General features: G+C 41.5%; 1 protein-coding gene across 1 annotated transcript in view; it reads left to right on the forward strand.

Moving 5' to 3' along the window:
* IRAG1 (inositol 1,4,5-triphosphate receptor associated 1) overlaps positions 1 to 9372 on the forward strand; it is a 56967-nt gene extending 47595 nt beyond the window's left edge. The window contains exons 16-19 of the mRNA XM_056851460.1: positions 338 to 402; positions 3376 to 3495; positions 6508 to 6633; positions 9123 to 9372. Coding sequence (XP_056707438.1) covers positions 338 to 402; positions 3376 to 3495; positions 6508 to 6633; positions 9123 to 9372 — 561 coding nt within the window. The remainder of the gene's footprint in view (positions 1 to 337; positions 403 to 3375; positions 3496 to 6507; positions 6634 to 9122) is intronic.
* Positions 9373 to 12679: the final 3307 nt, after the last annotated feature.

Below are 12679 nucleotides of genomic sequence, written 5' to 3' on the forward strand. Positions count from 1 at the left end.
TTTATAATAAGATATAGTTTTGGTTAAGCGAAAAGGGGCTATGGATGCAGGGTTGAAAAGTATTTTATGTGACTTTATGTGATTACGTGACTATTTGTTTTAGTTTATGTATATATCTACTGTTGTCTGTCCATTTTTATTAATATTTTTTAAAGTTTACTATAAGCTATGTAGTGTTGATTCAATGACAGAAATGAGAAAAATCTTAAAATATAAAGGAAGAGTAGGAAAGTCACTGTTCATTAAACCTAACAAGTATGTCTTCATACAGAAAATGCAAACAGTTTTAGTGTTGCTATGTGGAATGAAATTGAATTGTAACACCCTTTATTTACAGACTGAGTCAACAAATGGAAGAAACAATCCGACAACAACCCCTGTCTTACCTGCACCTACAGAGAAGTGAGTTCACATTTTTCTTCTCCGTATTGAGATTCCGTTAGCATATAAATTTTAATGGAATAAGCATCTACATTTCCCTAAAATACCATAGCATAAGACAGAGATAATCAGCAATTATGGTGGATTGTTTAAAGATTGTTGGTTTTAAAGTTTCACTACAAGAAAAGGGTAAAACAATCTTCAGTGGTTTTTTCCATAATGTTCCCGATAGAATGTTATAGCCTGATTCTGTGTGCATATTTACTCAGAAATAAGGACTGCTAAATTCAGTGGGACATTCCCACATTAGCTGCACATAGAAGAGTAGCCTTAGATTTGATTTAGAAGTAAAACCCTTCAGGTTGCATTGAGACAAAGGCTTTTAGGGTGCCTTATGTCACTGCTCTCAGCCAGACTGGAGTTGTGACTTCAAGAATCAATGTATAAGTCTAGGGATTGGATCTAGTGATCTGCTTGTACAGGGATCACAGATCTTCTCTGCTTTCTGCCTTTCCCAGCAGTCCCTTCTGACCCTGGGAAAGTGTATTCCTGGAGTTGCAGGACCTGCATGGAGTAATAGCCCCATGGGTTGGTGGACCACAGTGAGAAGGGCAAAACTGCTCCCTCCTTTCCTTCCATCAGTGGAGTTCTTCTGCCAAAAGAAGGGCCCCCCTTCTCACTGCAACCCACCAACCCACATGGCTATTATTTCACACAGCCTTGGATTTCTTTAAAGAGGATGCAATTCCCATTTGATGTAAGAGGCATTGGTTTTCCTGATCTTAATTTATATCATCAGGCATATCTGTTAATTTGTACTAATTATTGGGATTGGCCTCTCATTTGGACTATACACCTTGGAGGCTTCTTGCCTGATGCCCCTCTTTAAATGGAATGAATTAGGGTCTATTTATGTCTCCTCAATTTTTGCAATTAGAGAATTATGACATATAATGTCACAACAGTATCAATTTGACCCATTTTGACTGTGTGGGTCATGAAAAGCTATGGTTGATTTTAAAAGAAATGGATGTGCCACAACATCTGATTGTTTTGATGTGCAGTTATACTCTGGACAAGAGGCTACTGTTAGGACAGAAGATGGAGAAACAGAATGGTTTCCAATTGGCAAAGATGTCACACATGGATGTATTTTATCTCCCTGTCTGTTCAATCTATATGCAGAACATATAATAAAAGCTGAATTAGGTTTAGATAAAGGTGGAGTGAAAATTGGTGGAAGTAACATTAATAATTTGAGATATGCAGATGACACCACATTACTGGCAGAAAATAGTAAAGACTGGAAATGACTGTTACTGAAGGTTAAAGTAGAAGGTGCCACAGCAGAATTTCAGCTGGATATCAAGAAGACAAAATAATGACTACTGGGGAATTACACAAGTTTAAGGTTGACAAAGAAGAAACTGAAATTGTTCAAGATTTTCTATACTTTGACTCCATCATCAACCACAAGGGAGACTGCAACCAAGAAATCAGAAAAAGACTGAGACTGGGAAGGGCAGCCTTGAAGGAGCTAAAAAAGATTCTTAAGTATAAAGAAGTGTCACTGGCGACCAAGATCAAGTTAATTCATGCCATAGTATTTCCCATTACTATGTATGGGTGTGAAAGCTAGGCAATGAAGAAAGCTGACAGGAAAAAGTTTGTTCATTTGAAGTGTGGTGTTGGAGGAGAGTTTTACAGAGTTTTCCATGGACTGCCAAAAAGGCAAATAAGTGGGTTCTGGATCAAATCAAGCCCAAACTTTCCCTGGAAGCTAAAATGACTAACAGAGGGTATTGTACTTTGGTCTTATTATGAGAAGACGAGTCACTGGAAAAGACAATCATGCTGGAAAAAGTTGAAGGCAACAGAAAAAGAGGAAAACCCAACAGGAGATGGATTGACTCAATAAAGGAAGTATCAAGGCTGATCCTGCCTTGGTGTGGTAACGTAACCAGACTTAGACCTGGGTAGGTTCAAGTCACTCCCCTGTAACTCATACAAAATGAGGCAAAAAAAAAACTTTATTAAAAAAAATTCAGGAAAAGTTCTTAAAAACCAAAGCATATAGTTTAACTGAGTCATAATGCACACACAAGTAGCTGGCAGTGCTACTTACATATCCTAACTTATCCTACTTACTTATCCTAACGGCAGCAGTGTTGGTTGTTACAGTTGAATCATGATGTTCTACAGCTTACACAGAATATCTTCAGGCTACAAAGGTGGTTGGTGGAGGAAAGAGAATAAGAAGGGAAATGTTTTTTTCCCTACTGTAGTCTATTACATAGGCATTGCTGGCCGTAAGCTCCTGACCTTCCCAACCAATCACAGGGCTGTCTCCAGGATCTTTCTGGGGTGAGAGTGAGCTCCCGCTTCCCCTACCAAATTCACAGCTGAACCATGTGAACTAATTAACAAGTCCTCAAGATGACATTGTTGAATAGCCATCAGTCAGGGTGCGTGTGGTTAACACCTGCAAGCAGTCAGAGTGCCGGAAGTTGAGAGCTTTAGCTGGAATTTTCCTCTAAAATTAGTGGATAAAGCACTTGGATAAAGCATCTCGCTTGACAGAAAGCCATGGCCTTCAATTTGCAAGACCTGAGCAAGGCTGTTAAGGATAGGACAGTTTGGAGGTCATTAATTCATAGGGTCACTATAAGTCAAGAGCGACTTAACACACACACACGACCAGCCAAAAACAAGTGCTTTATCCATTAATTTTAATGGGAGAAACTTAAACAAATAACTGTGTTTGGATTGTTTCCTATCATAATCAAAAGTGTAAAAGCTCGGTTGTTCCTAGTTTGACTTTCTTCTTCAGATTATGATAATTTTCGCATTTAATAGTTTATTACTCTGTTGATGAACTTGAGAGGAGAACCTGGCCAGCCCATTAAAGATGTACTTTGAAAGAGATCCAAGGAAAGAAAATGCCTATCTTCCATTACATAGACCTAACACTTCTGTTTAATGTAAATTTTCCAGTGGAAAATCAAATGGAGACCCTGATTGCGAAACACCTCCTTCGGCCCCAGCACAGAGTGGAATGGAAGAGGTCGGCCCAGAAATAAAAGCCAAAATAGAAGAGGAAGCTTATAACAAAGGGTGAGAATGTGCATATTGTCTGAATTACTCAGAAAGGACTCTGTATAAAACCATCTCTTTTAAGTACCTAAACCATTTTAATATAGACTCTTGCTTTCATAAATCGTCTTGATTATTTTGCAGAATAAGTAGCTTGCAGAAATAGTAGCCCTGCTTTCTATTATTATCAAAGGAAACACTTTCAGAACCAGGCCCTCTTCCTATCACCACAGCTGCCTTTTCAAGTCAGTCATCGAACTGCCTCTGTGCTCAACTGGGGCTGCATCCACACTATTTCCTGTCTCCTTCCATTGCCACTGTGAATACTGCAGCATTTGCAGAGGCAGTGAAGCATCCCTGCACTTTCTTTGCCCCACCTCCCTGTGACTGCCAGTCTCACCATTCCATCAGAGGTATTTTTCTGCCTTAAAAAAAAAGAAATTGACATGTTGCTGTAGCACTAAGCTGCAGAAATGTGTCAATTGACAATTTTTTTCAAGTCCCCAAAGCCTCAGTTACCAACTGCTCCTCTGCACCACCAAAAGGCAAGAAAAATGGTGCCAACATTGGTTTTTAAAAATGTGCAAAGGTGCTAATACTATGATCTTTCTCAAAATATCACACCAAACCAGATTTGGGAAAGATTGCAGAAAAATTGGAGGGAGGCTGGAAAGTGGACAACAAGGGAATGCTGCAGTGTGGTCCTCACCAAAACAGTACCAGTTTAGACACTGGGGAGGGGCTGTGGTTCAGTGGTAGAGCTGCTGCTTGGCATGCAGAAGGTCCCAGGTTCAATCCCTGGCAGTATCTCCAGTTAAAGGGACTAGGCAAGTAGGTGATGTGAAAGACCTTTGCCTGAGACCCTGGAGAGCTCCTGCCAGTCTGAGTAGACAATACTGACTTCGATGGACCGAGGGTCTGATTCAGTATAAGGCAGCTTCATGTGTTCATGTGACACAAAACTGGAGCAAGACTTCCATATGGAAGCAGCCTGATTTACTCTAGGCCAGGAGTGTCGAACTCATTTGTTACGAGGGTAGGGTTGCCAGGTCCTCTCTTCGCCACTGTCGGGAGGTTTCTGGGGTGGAGCCTGAGGAGGGCAGGGTTTGGGGAGGGGAGGGACTTCAATGCCATAGAGTCCAATTGCCAAAGCAGCCATTTTCTCCAGGTGAACTGATCTCTATTGGCTGGAGATCAGTTGTAATAGCAGGAGATCTCCAGCTACTATCTGGAGGTTGAGCAAGCCAAAATCAACACCTCTGCACTAATATCAAAGATAAGAAAAGTAGTGCAGGAATCTTGGGCTATAATTAATACAACACAATAATGTTGTGTTTGTGTTGTATTCACTATCTGGAGGTTGGCAACCCTATACGAGAACTGGATATGACATAAAAGTCACTTGGCCGAGCCCATGCTTCGCCAGCCCAGATTGAGAGTGTGTGTGTGTGGGGGCTGCCTCAGCTGGCAAGCCTGCCACTGGCTCTCCAGCCCAGATAGGGACTGGGGGGGGGGGAGTGGCTGCCTTGGCTGGTGAGCCTGCAGCAGGCTTGCCAGCCCAGATCAAGAGTGGGGGTGGGGGTGGTTGCCACGGCTGGCTCGTGGGCCAGATAAAAGCTCTCAAGGGGCCACATCCGGCCCCCGGGCCTTATGTTTGAAATCCCTGCTCTAGGCATTCATCACCATAAATGCACATTACCTCATAAATACGATGTGGTGAATTATGGGAACAAAGCTGCAAAAATTCTGACATGTAAAATACATTAACTGGGTACAACGCTGGAAGGCACTTCCGTCGTTTGAATGCCTTGTTGCATTCCTCTGTTTGTTTGCATGTGTTACCATAGCAGTCATGTGTCTATTTTTAAGAAAAGCAAAACAGAAGGATATCATGTCTTCATAACTATAACAACTATCTGAGGCTAAGTAAAACAATTAAAACAAAAGTGTAACCAAACAGATTTGATTCACCATGTATTATTCCCTGAGTCATGTAGCTCATATTTCTGCAGTATTATGGAGCCAACTCTAAGGTTAAAAAGTTCCGTTGAGACAAGCGGAAGCCCGAAATAATGCAGGTATGAGTTTAAGCACATCAGCAAACAATATATACCTTCCAGCAATGTCTGAATTTTTGTAACATGATGCTAGTTGCCTATTCAAGAAGTATCTATTTGTCTGTTCAAGATGTATCTATGTGTTTGTGTGTAAAGTGGCCTCAAGTTGCAGCTGACTTATGGCGACCCCTTATGGGATTTTCAAGGCAGGAGTAACAGAGATGGTTTGCCAGTGTCTTCCTCTGCATAGCAAACCTGGTATTCCTTGCTGGTCTCCCATCCAAATACTAACCAGGGCTGACCTTGCTTAGCTTTCGAGATCTGATGAGATGGGGTATATCATACTGCCTTCCTTCCCAAGATGCATCTGTACTACAAACTAAAAGTGGTGCAGCTGACATGGCACCTGTCCATGAACTGTTCAAAACTGTAGTTCAGCCAAGCATAATGCTTGCATGTTCCCCTTCCTATTGCAAACACCCCACTTTTCCTGAGGGTCCCTTGACACCCCCCCCCCATCTAATGAAGATATCTAGGAGTCTGCATTGGTTCTAGCAGTACTTTCCTCTATAAGGTTTTCTTGCATCCTTTGGATGAACTACCAATAGCCTTGCTTGATAATGTGGAGTTTTTGTTGCGCTTTTGTTTCTGCTGTACTTTGTTCAGCAAGGCCACCTATGGATAATGAAGTAGACTGAAGGCCTCGCTTCAGGGGAAGCAAATTTCACACTCTTCCTAGGACAAGTATGGAAGTGACAAAAGCACAATTTCTGTGTTAGAGGAGCAAGTTAGTACGCCATCCTAGATATGTTAGATGACTCAAAGTTTCTAGTTTCTGAGAACCAGGATGTGAGGAAAAGCATGTGGAAGGCTATTCAAGGTCATTATGCTGTTTCCTTTTGTTGTTGTCCGTGAATGGGCAATCTTTTTTTAAACGAGCAGTTCAAAACTGGAATTTTTTGTGTTGCACTTAAAGGTATCAGGAAGGCTTAAAGAAAGCTAAAGAACTTGAAGAGCTAATAGAAGATGATGAAGAAAAAATTGTTGAAAGGCCCAATGAATGTAAAGAAGGTGAAAGTGATGGTGAAATTGGCAGACACGGGTAAGAAAATAATATCTGCAGTGTAAAATAACATTTTAAGTTATTTGCTGAAACATCTTAGGGAATGTCCTTAAGGTTGATATTGAGAACAAGGTTGATATTGATATTGGGGAGGGGCTGTGCCTCAGTGGTAGAGCATCTGCTTGGCATGCAGCAGGTCCCAGGTTCAATCCCTGGCATCTCCAGTTAAAGGGACTAGGCAAGTAGGGGATATGAAAGACCTGACTGAGACCCTGGAGAGCCGCTGCCTATCTGAGTAGACAATACTGACTTTGATGGACCAAGGGTCTGATTGAGTATAAGGCAGCTTCATGTGTTCAACCATCTCTGTGATGTGGAGTTTTCCTTACGACAGCTCCTCCGTAGCTTTTCCAACTCTCCTAAAAAGCAGTTCATTGCTCATACAGTTCTTTTTGCTGCAGTATTCAGTTAAATTCTAGCCTGGCCCCTAATTCAGTGCATATAGTGGCAGGTCTGAACAGAACCTTGCATACATCTGCTGTGTTTTTACACAACTAGGTTGCTGTTTTTCTCGGGGTTCCTGGTCAAGTGGGAAAGCCTTCCTGTATATGTCTGTATGCACATAGAACTGTGGAAGAGAAAGTGGAGGATGAACATTTCTAATATGAATGCACATTTTGGCAAGTGGGGGTTTCATACTCATTTAGAGCAAGAGCGCTGAAACATCTAGTTGTTGCCAACATTTTTACATAAGATGTTTGAATAAGTGTAACTATGAACAGAAGTCAAAATTGACAAATACACAGGACTCAGTACAGATTAAGCAACCAATATCCCTTCCAACTTTTATTGTAACTTGCTGATTTATTGTCCATGATGACCAAATAAACGAACTGTAAATGTGCTGTAAACATTGCCCCTTTCTCCCATAACTGAATGTTTATAACTTTATGTAAATATGTCTCTTCTCTTCTTGAGTTTGAGACAAGGTGCTAAAAACTGGACAAGTAAGCCATCCAGACAGATTACCAAGAACAACCTCACCATCTTGAGGACAGTCATATTTCCTTCTCCTTATTCCTGTGGCATAAAGGTAGCTTCTGTACTCCTGGCTGACCTAGCGCTTAGTCGGGGAGTTCCTGGAGCCCATTACCTAAGCAGTACCTCAACCTCCCCCCCTTGGGATGCGCTTCCAACCCCGATCCCTTAGCAAAGAATACTTTGTGTGTGTGTTAAGTGCCGTCAAGTCGCTTCCGACTCATGCGACCCTATGAATGAAAGTCCTCCAAAATGTCCTATCTTTGACAGCCTTGCTCAGATCTTGCAAATTGAAGGCTGTGGCTTCCTTTATTGAGTCAGTCCATCTCTTGTTGGGTCTTCCTCTTTTCCTGCTGCCCTCAACTTTTCCTAGCATGACTTTCTTTTCCAGTGACTCTTGTTGTCTCATGACGTGACCAAAATACGACAGCCGCAGTTTAGTCATTTTAGCTTCTAGGGTCAGTTCAGGCTTGATTTGATCAATAACTCACTGATTTGTTTTTTTGGCAGTCCACGGAATCCATAACACTCTCCTCCAACACCACATTTCAAAGGAATCTATTTTCTTCCTATCAGCTTTCTTCACTGTCCAGCTTTCACACCCATACATAGTAATAGGGAATACGATGGCATGAATTAATCTAGTCTTGGTGGCCAGTGACATATCCTTACACTTCAAAATATTTTCTAGCTCCTTCATGGCTGCCCTTCCTAATCTCAATCTCCTTCTGATTTCTTGGCTGCAGTCTCCCTTTTGGTTGATGGTGGAGCCAAGGAATAGAAAGTCTTGAACAATTTCAATTTCCACATTGTCAACCTTAAAGTTGTGTAATTCTCCTGTAGTCATTACTTTTGTTTTCTTGATGTTCAGCTGTAGTCCTGCTTTGGCACTTTCTCTTTTAACTTTCAGCAGTAGTCGTTTCAAATCTTCACTATTTTCTGCCGATAATGTAGTGTCATCAGCATATCTCAAATTATTAATGTTCCTCCCTCCAATTTTCACTCCACCTTCATCTAAATCTAATCCAGCTTTCCTAGTTATATGTTCTGCATATAGATTGAAGAGATAGGGAGATAAAATACATCCTTGTCTGACACCTTTGCCAGTTGGAAACCATTCCAAGAATACCTTAGTATGCAATTAAACACACGGAAACCATCATTGGATGGAAATGGCCACAACTTTTATTGGTTACAGCAACAGGCATTGGCATGGCATAGGGGCGTTATCCTAAGCATCGGCCACCCGCAGGCCAACCGATGCATTTCCTGTTCCCAGCCCGCCTGGGAATAGCCTGGGATGGCAGTCTGTGGGATCCACATGGGCGGCAGCCTGCTGTGTGGTCCCCTGCCACTAGGAGGGAGGCCACCCTGACAGCCCCCAACTGAGACTCTTGCATAACATGGTCAGTTTTTCCCATAATAAAATATTCAATTTGAAGAGTTTAGATGAGCTGTATAATTGTATGTTCTTTTTTTCCATTTTACAGTAAACTTGAAGTTGTTATCCATTATATACAAATACTCTACCCCAAACTGCAAAAACATTGGAATGTGCTCTGGATTGTAGCCGCCATTGTCATAATTTTTGCTGTGGTACTGGGGATCTCCAGTTTATACAATTACTTCTCCTCCTGTGCCGAATTATCAGAGGGACAACAAGCGAAAGCTACCTGCTCTGCTGCTCAGCAATATGCCTGGTGGAACTCAGGACTGCAACATGACCAGCACACAGAATAATGATTGAGTGTGACTGCGGGAGGGGGAGATACATTTATAATAGCACACTTTAAAAGTGAGATCCACAAAGCAAAATTAGGGCTTTGGCACTTTCGTGGTGGCTGAATGTGATCAGTAACCCACCACTTAGTTTATTCTGTGCCATCAGACTTGCCAAATGTATTGTGAGTTTTACCTAGCCAGATGCACCAGCCGATAAATGCTGTCCTCTCTTTTTATATCTGTAATCTGATTTGTTGTGCCTGAATATTGACACAGCCACGTGAAAACATGAAGACAGGATTTAATAAAAAATGGGGCATTTACACATGGAGGTTCATTGGTAGAACACACACTCGAGTGCTGCTGAATAAAGCCATCCGTAGCCTTCTTCGTCATGAATTGTTTCTGCTATATAAATGTTGGCATTGGGCTTTTAATTATTTTAAGCCCTTACTGTTGCAGTAGTTTAGAGTTATATTTGATTTCACAACTCTAGGAAGTGACCAAAACATAAAACTGGCCAGGGGAATTATCCCAACTAGGGGAAAGTCCACACAGTTACAGAACAGGCCTCTGTACGTGTGATGGAGTAGCATGGATACTTCCCATCTCCACATGTGTATAGTGTAACATGACTGCAGACTGTGTGTACGTCTGCTCAAACTTATCCCACATCTGTTAGAGGGCAATCTCAAAACTCATGCGCATATCCCATCCCCTATGTATCTTATTGCATGTGCAAAAGGCCTGTTTCCTATTCTCTCCAGGATCAGAGGAACATGCCTATTATATTAGGTGCTGTGGAACTCAGGCAGGACAATGCTGCTGCAGTTGTCTTGTTTGTGGTCTTCCTAGAGGCACCTGGTTGGCCACTGTGTGAACAGACTGCTGGACTTGATGGACCTTGGTCTGACCCAGCATGGCCTTGGTTATGATCTTATGTTTCTGCAAGAATGGGTAAAAGCCCTGTGATTCTGTAGAATGGGATGTTGGTAATAACTCCAAGTACATACATTGAAGTACCATGTTGTATCTAAGATATTGGATAAGGGCATAATTCATTGTGACTCCCTTGAAAATGTCACTTCCAGTGCCTTGATCGTATTTAAAAATTTTCCATAGCTTGATCCTGAACTAGATGTAAGCCAGTTTGGGAAATGGAGGAACCATAAGGGATGACATTTGCACATGAGAATTGGGCCCGAGGTGGGCGAATGTCTCCATTCTCTGAGAAAAATATCTGAGAAAATGTGTAGCTCTGCCCCTAAGACAGGTATCTTATATTTGGTCAGTATCATTATTTTGTATTCTGCCTAGAAATATGTATTAGCTATGAATTTTTGGAACTAAATGGAGCATCTGGGCATGTTAGAAAAGAGTGTCAAGCAGCGTATTTGCTGCTGCTTCAACAAGGGTATAAGGACTGAACAGACATCTAGTTAGTATCTTAAAGACTAACAGCATTTATTCCAGTCTAAGCTTTCATAACTTAAAGCTCATGTCATCAGATGAGGTGTCCATCCAAAGTAGCTAAAGTTAAACAAGTTCAAGCAACAGAAAAGGAGTAGGGAGATTGGAGAGAAGCTGTAAGGATAACCAGTGTAAAAACAGAACAAATCACAGGGTAATCAGTTAAAATAAGCCAGGAGCTACTCGACTCCTGTTTAATTTTGCTACAGCAGAATAATAAACCTTCTGTTGGAGAAATTCCCTTGCATGACATTTGCAACTGCACTGTGTTGCACTAGCTTTATCTTACGTTCAATGGAAAGCTAGAATTTCTTCTGTACTAGAATTTTCAGGCCTGATTAGATGAAACATTACACACAAATTGGGTAACCCCAACCCAACTAGCATTTACAGTGTGATCACACTCAAAAGAATGTATGTGGGGGGGGGGGGAAATGGACTCCCAAGCACAAGCACGACATAGGAGACACTTTGTCTTTCTGTCCTTCTCTCCCTTCCACCCAGAACCCTTTTGTGACCAGAAGAGAGCTGTAGGGGTGGAGGGGCGCTGTGTCTTAATGGCGGAAGACATGTGGAACTGGCGGTAACAGAAACAGCTTCCCCTCCCATGACCCCCTTTTGCTCACAAAAGCACGTTGGATGGAAGGAAGAGATCAAGGAAGCTTCTGCTGCTGCTGCGCACGTTCAGGAGCCCAGTTCTTCCACTCCCTGATTATTTTGAAGGTCAGTGTGGTCACACATTAAACGTGGGTTTAACCCCAACCCAACTTGCATTTAATGTCTCATCTAAGGAAAACCTTTCTGCACATTAAGTGGCCAGTGACAATCTGGAGTTGAAAACGTTGTACTTACCAGCATCGTAGGATAGGGAACTAATAGGGCTGGGTATGAGACTATAAATTCCAAAATCTTTCTAGAATACACATATCACCTGTTCTTTTTCCCCCCCAATGGAAAGAGATGATTTACTAGTGTAAAACTAACTTGGAAAGAGTTGACTGATAAACAGATTTTTCCCAACTTTAATTACAAGAGGTTTGGGAACTAGATGTGTGTGGTTTAATGGTTGTTCAAGCAACCGTTCAATATTCTCAAGGACAGTGGTAACTTCAGTGTTATGGATATCCAAAGGTTGATAGGTTAGGTGAGATCACAAGCACTGATGCTAAATACAACTTCTTGTATATTATTTCACTATTGGGTATAACTTTAAAAGGCCATAGAAGAGTAAAACAGTGGGATTAAGAAAGTTTAATGAGGCTAATGAGAATGTGTACCATTTTGCTTTCAAACTGGAAGAGGTGAGAGAAGGGGTTTCTGTGAATTAAATGACCTGACCAAAAAGGACAGCTATGTTATTTAATTCAAATACGGTTCAAATTTTTCAAGCATGAATGATGAAGCACATCTGCTGCTAAATCATAAGTAATAATGACATTGCATAAACTCAAAAGTAAAAAGTTAAGTGATGCTGAAAATCTAGAAGCCCAGCTCTTAGATAGCAGGAAGTTATAGAGAGGGTGATCCACAAGTTTTGCAAAATAAAGCATTGAGATTAATCATTCCTGCTGTTCTCATTCATAGATGGCATATACACACATAATGCTTCTCTAAATAATGTTTCTGACCAGGTCCTAGGATTCCTTTCCGGGGTGAATCCCCAAGCTGTTTTCCTGTTGGCCTTTATTACAGTGAAGGCACGCAGTGAAGTCACTTGAATGATCTGTTACTGCTAATCAATGTTTATTTGAGAGGTTTTAAACCTGAAGCCAGGTTTAAAATTGGCTTCAATCTCCAGTTTCAATCTCTGCTTCATAGCAAACACTGGTTAGTGTTAACCATGGTATAGGTCAGT

The sequence above is a fragment of the Euleptes europaea genome, chromosome 6, assembly GCF_029931775.1.
Source record: "Euleptes europaea isolate rEulEur1 chromosome 6, rEulEur1.hap1, whole genome shotgun sequence".
In the NCBI taxonomy this organism is placed as follows: Eukaryota; Metazoa; Chordata; class Lepidosauria; order Squamata; family Sphaerodactylidae; genus Euleptes; species Euleptes europaea.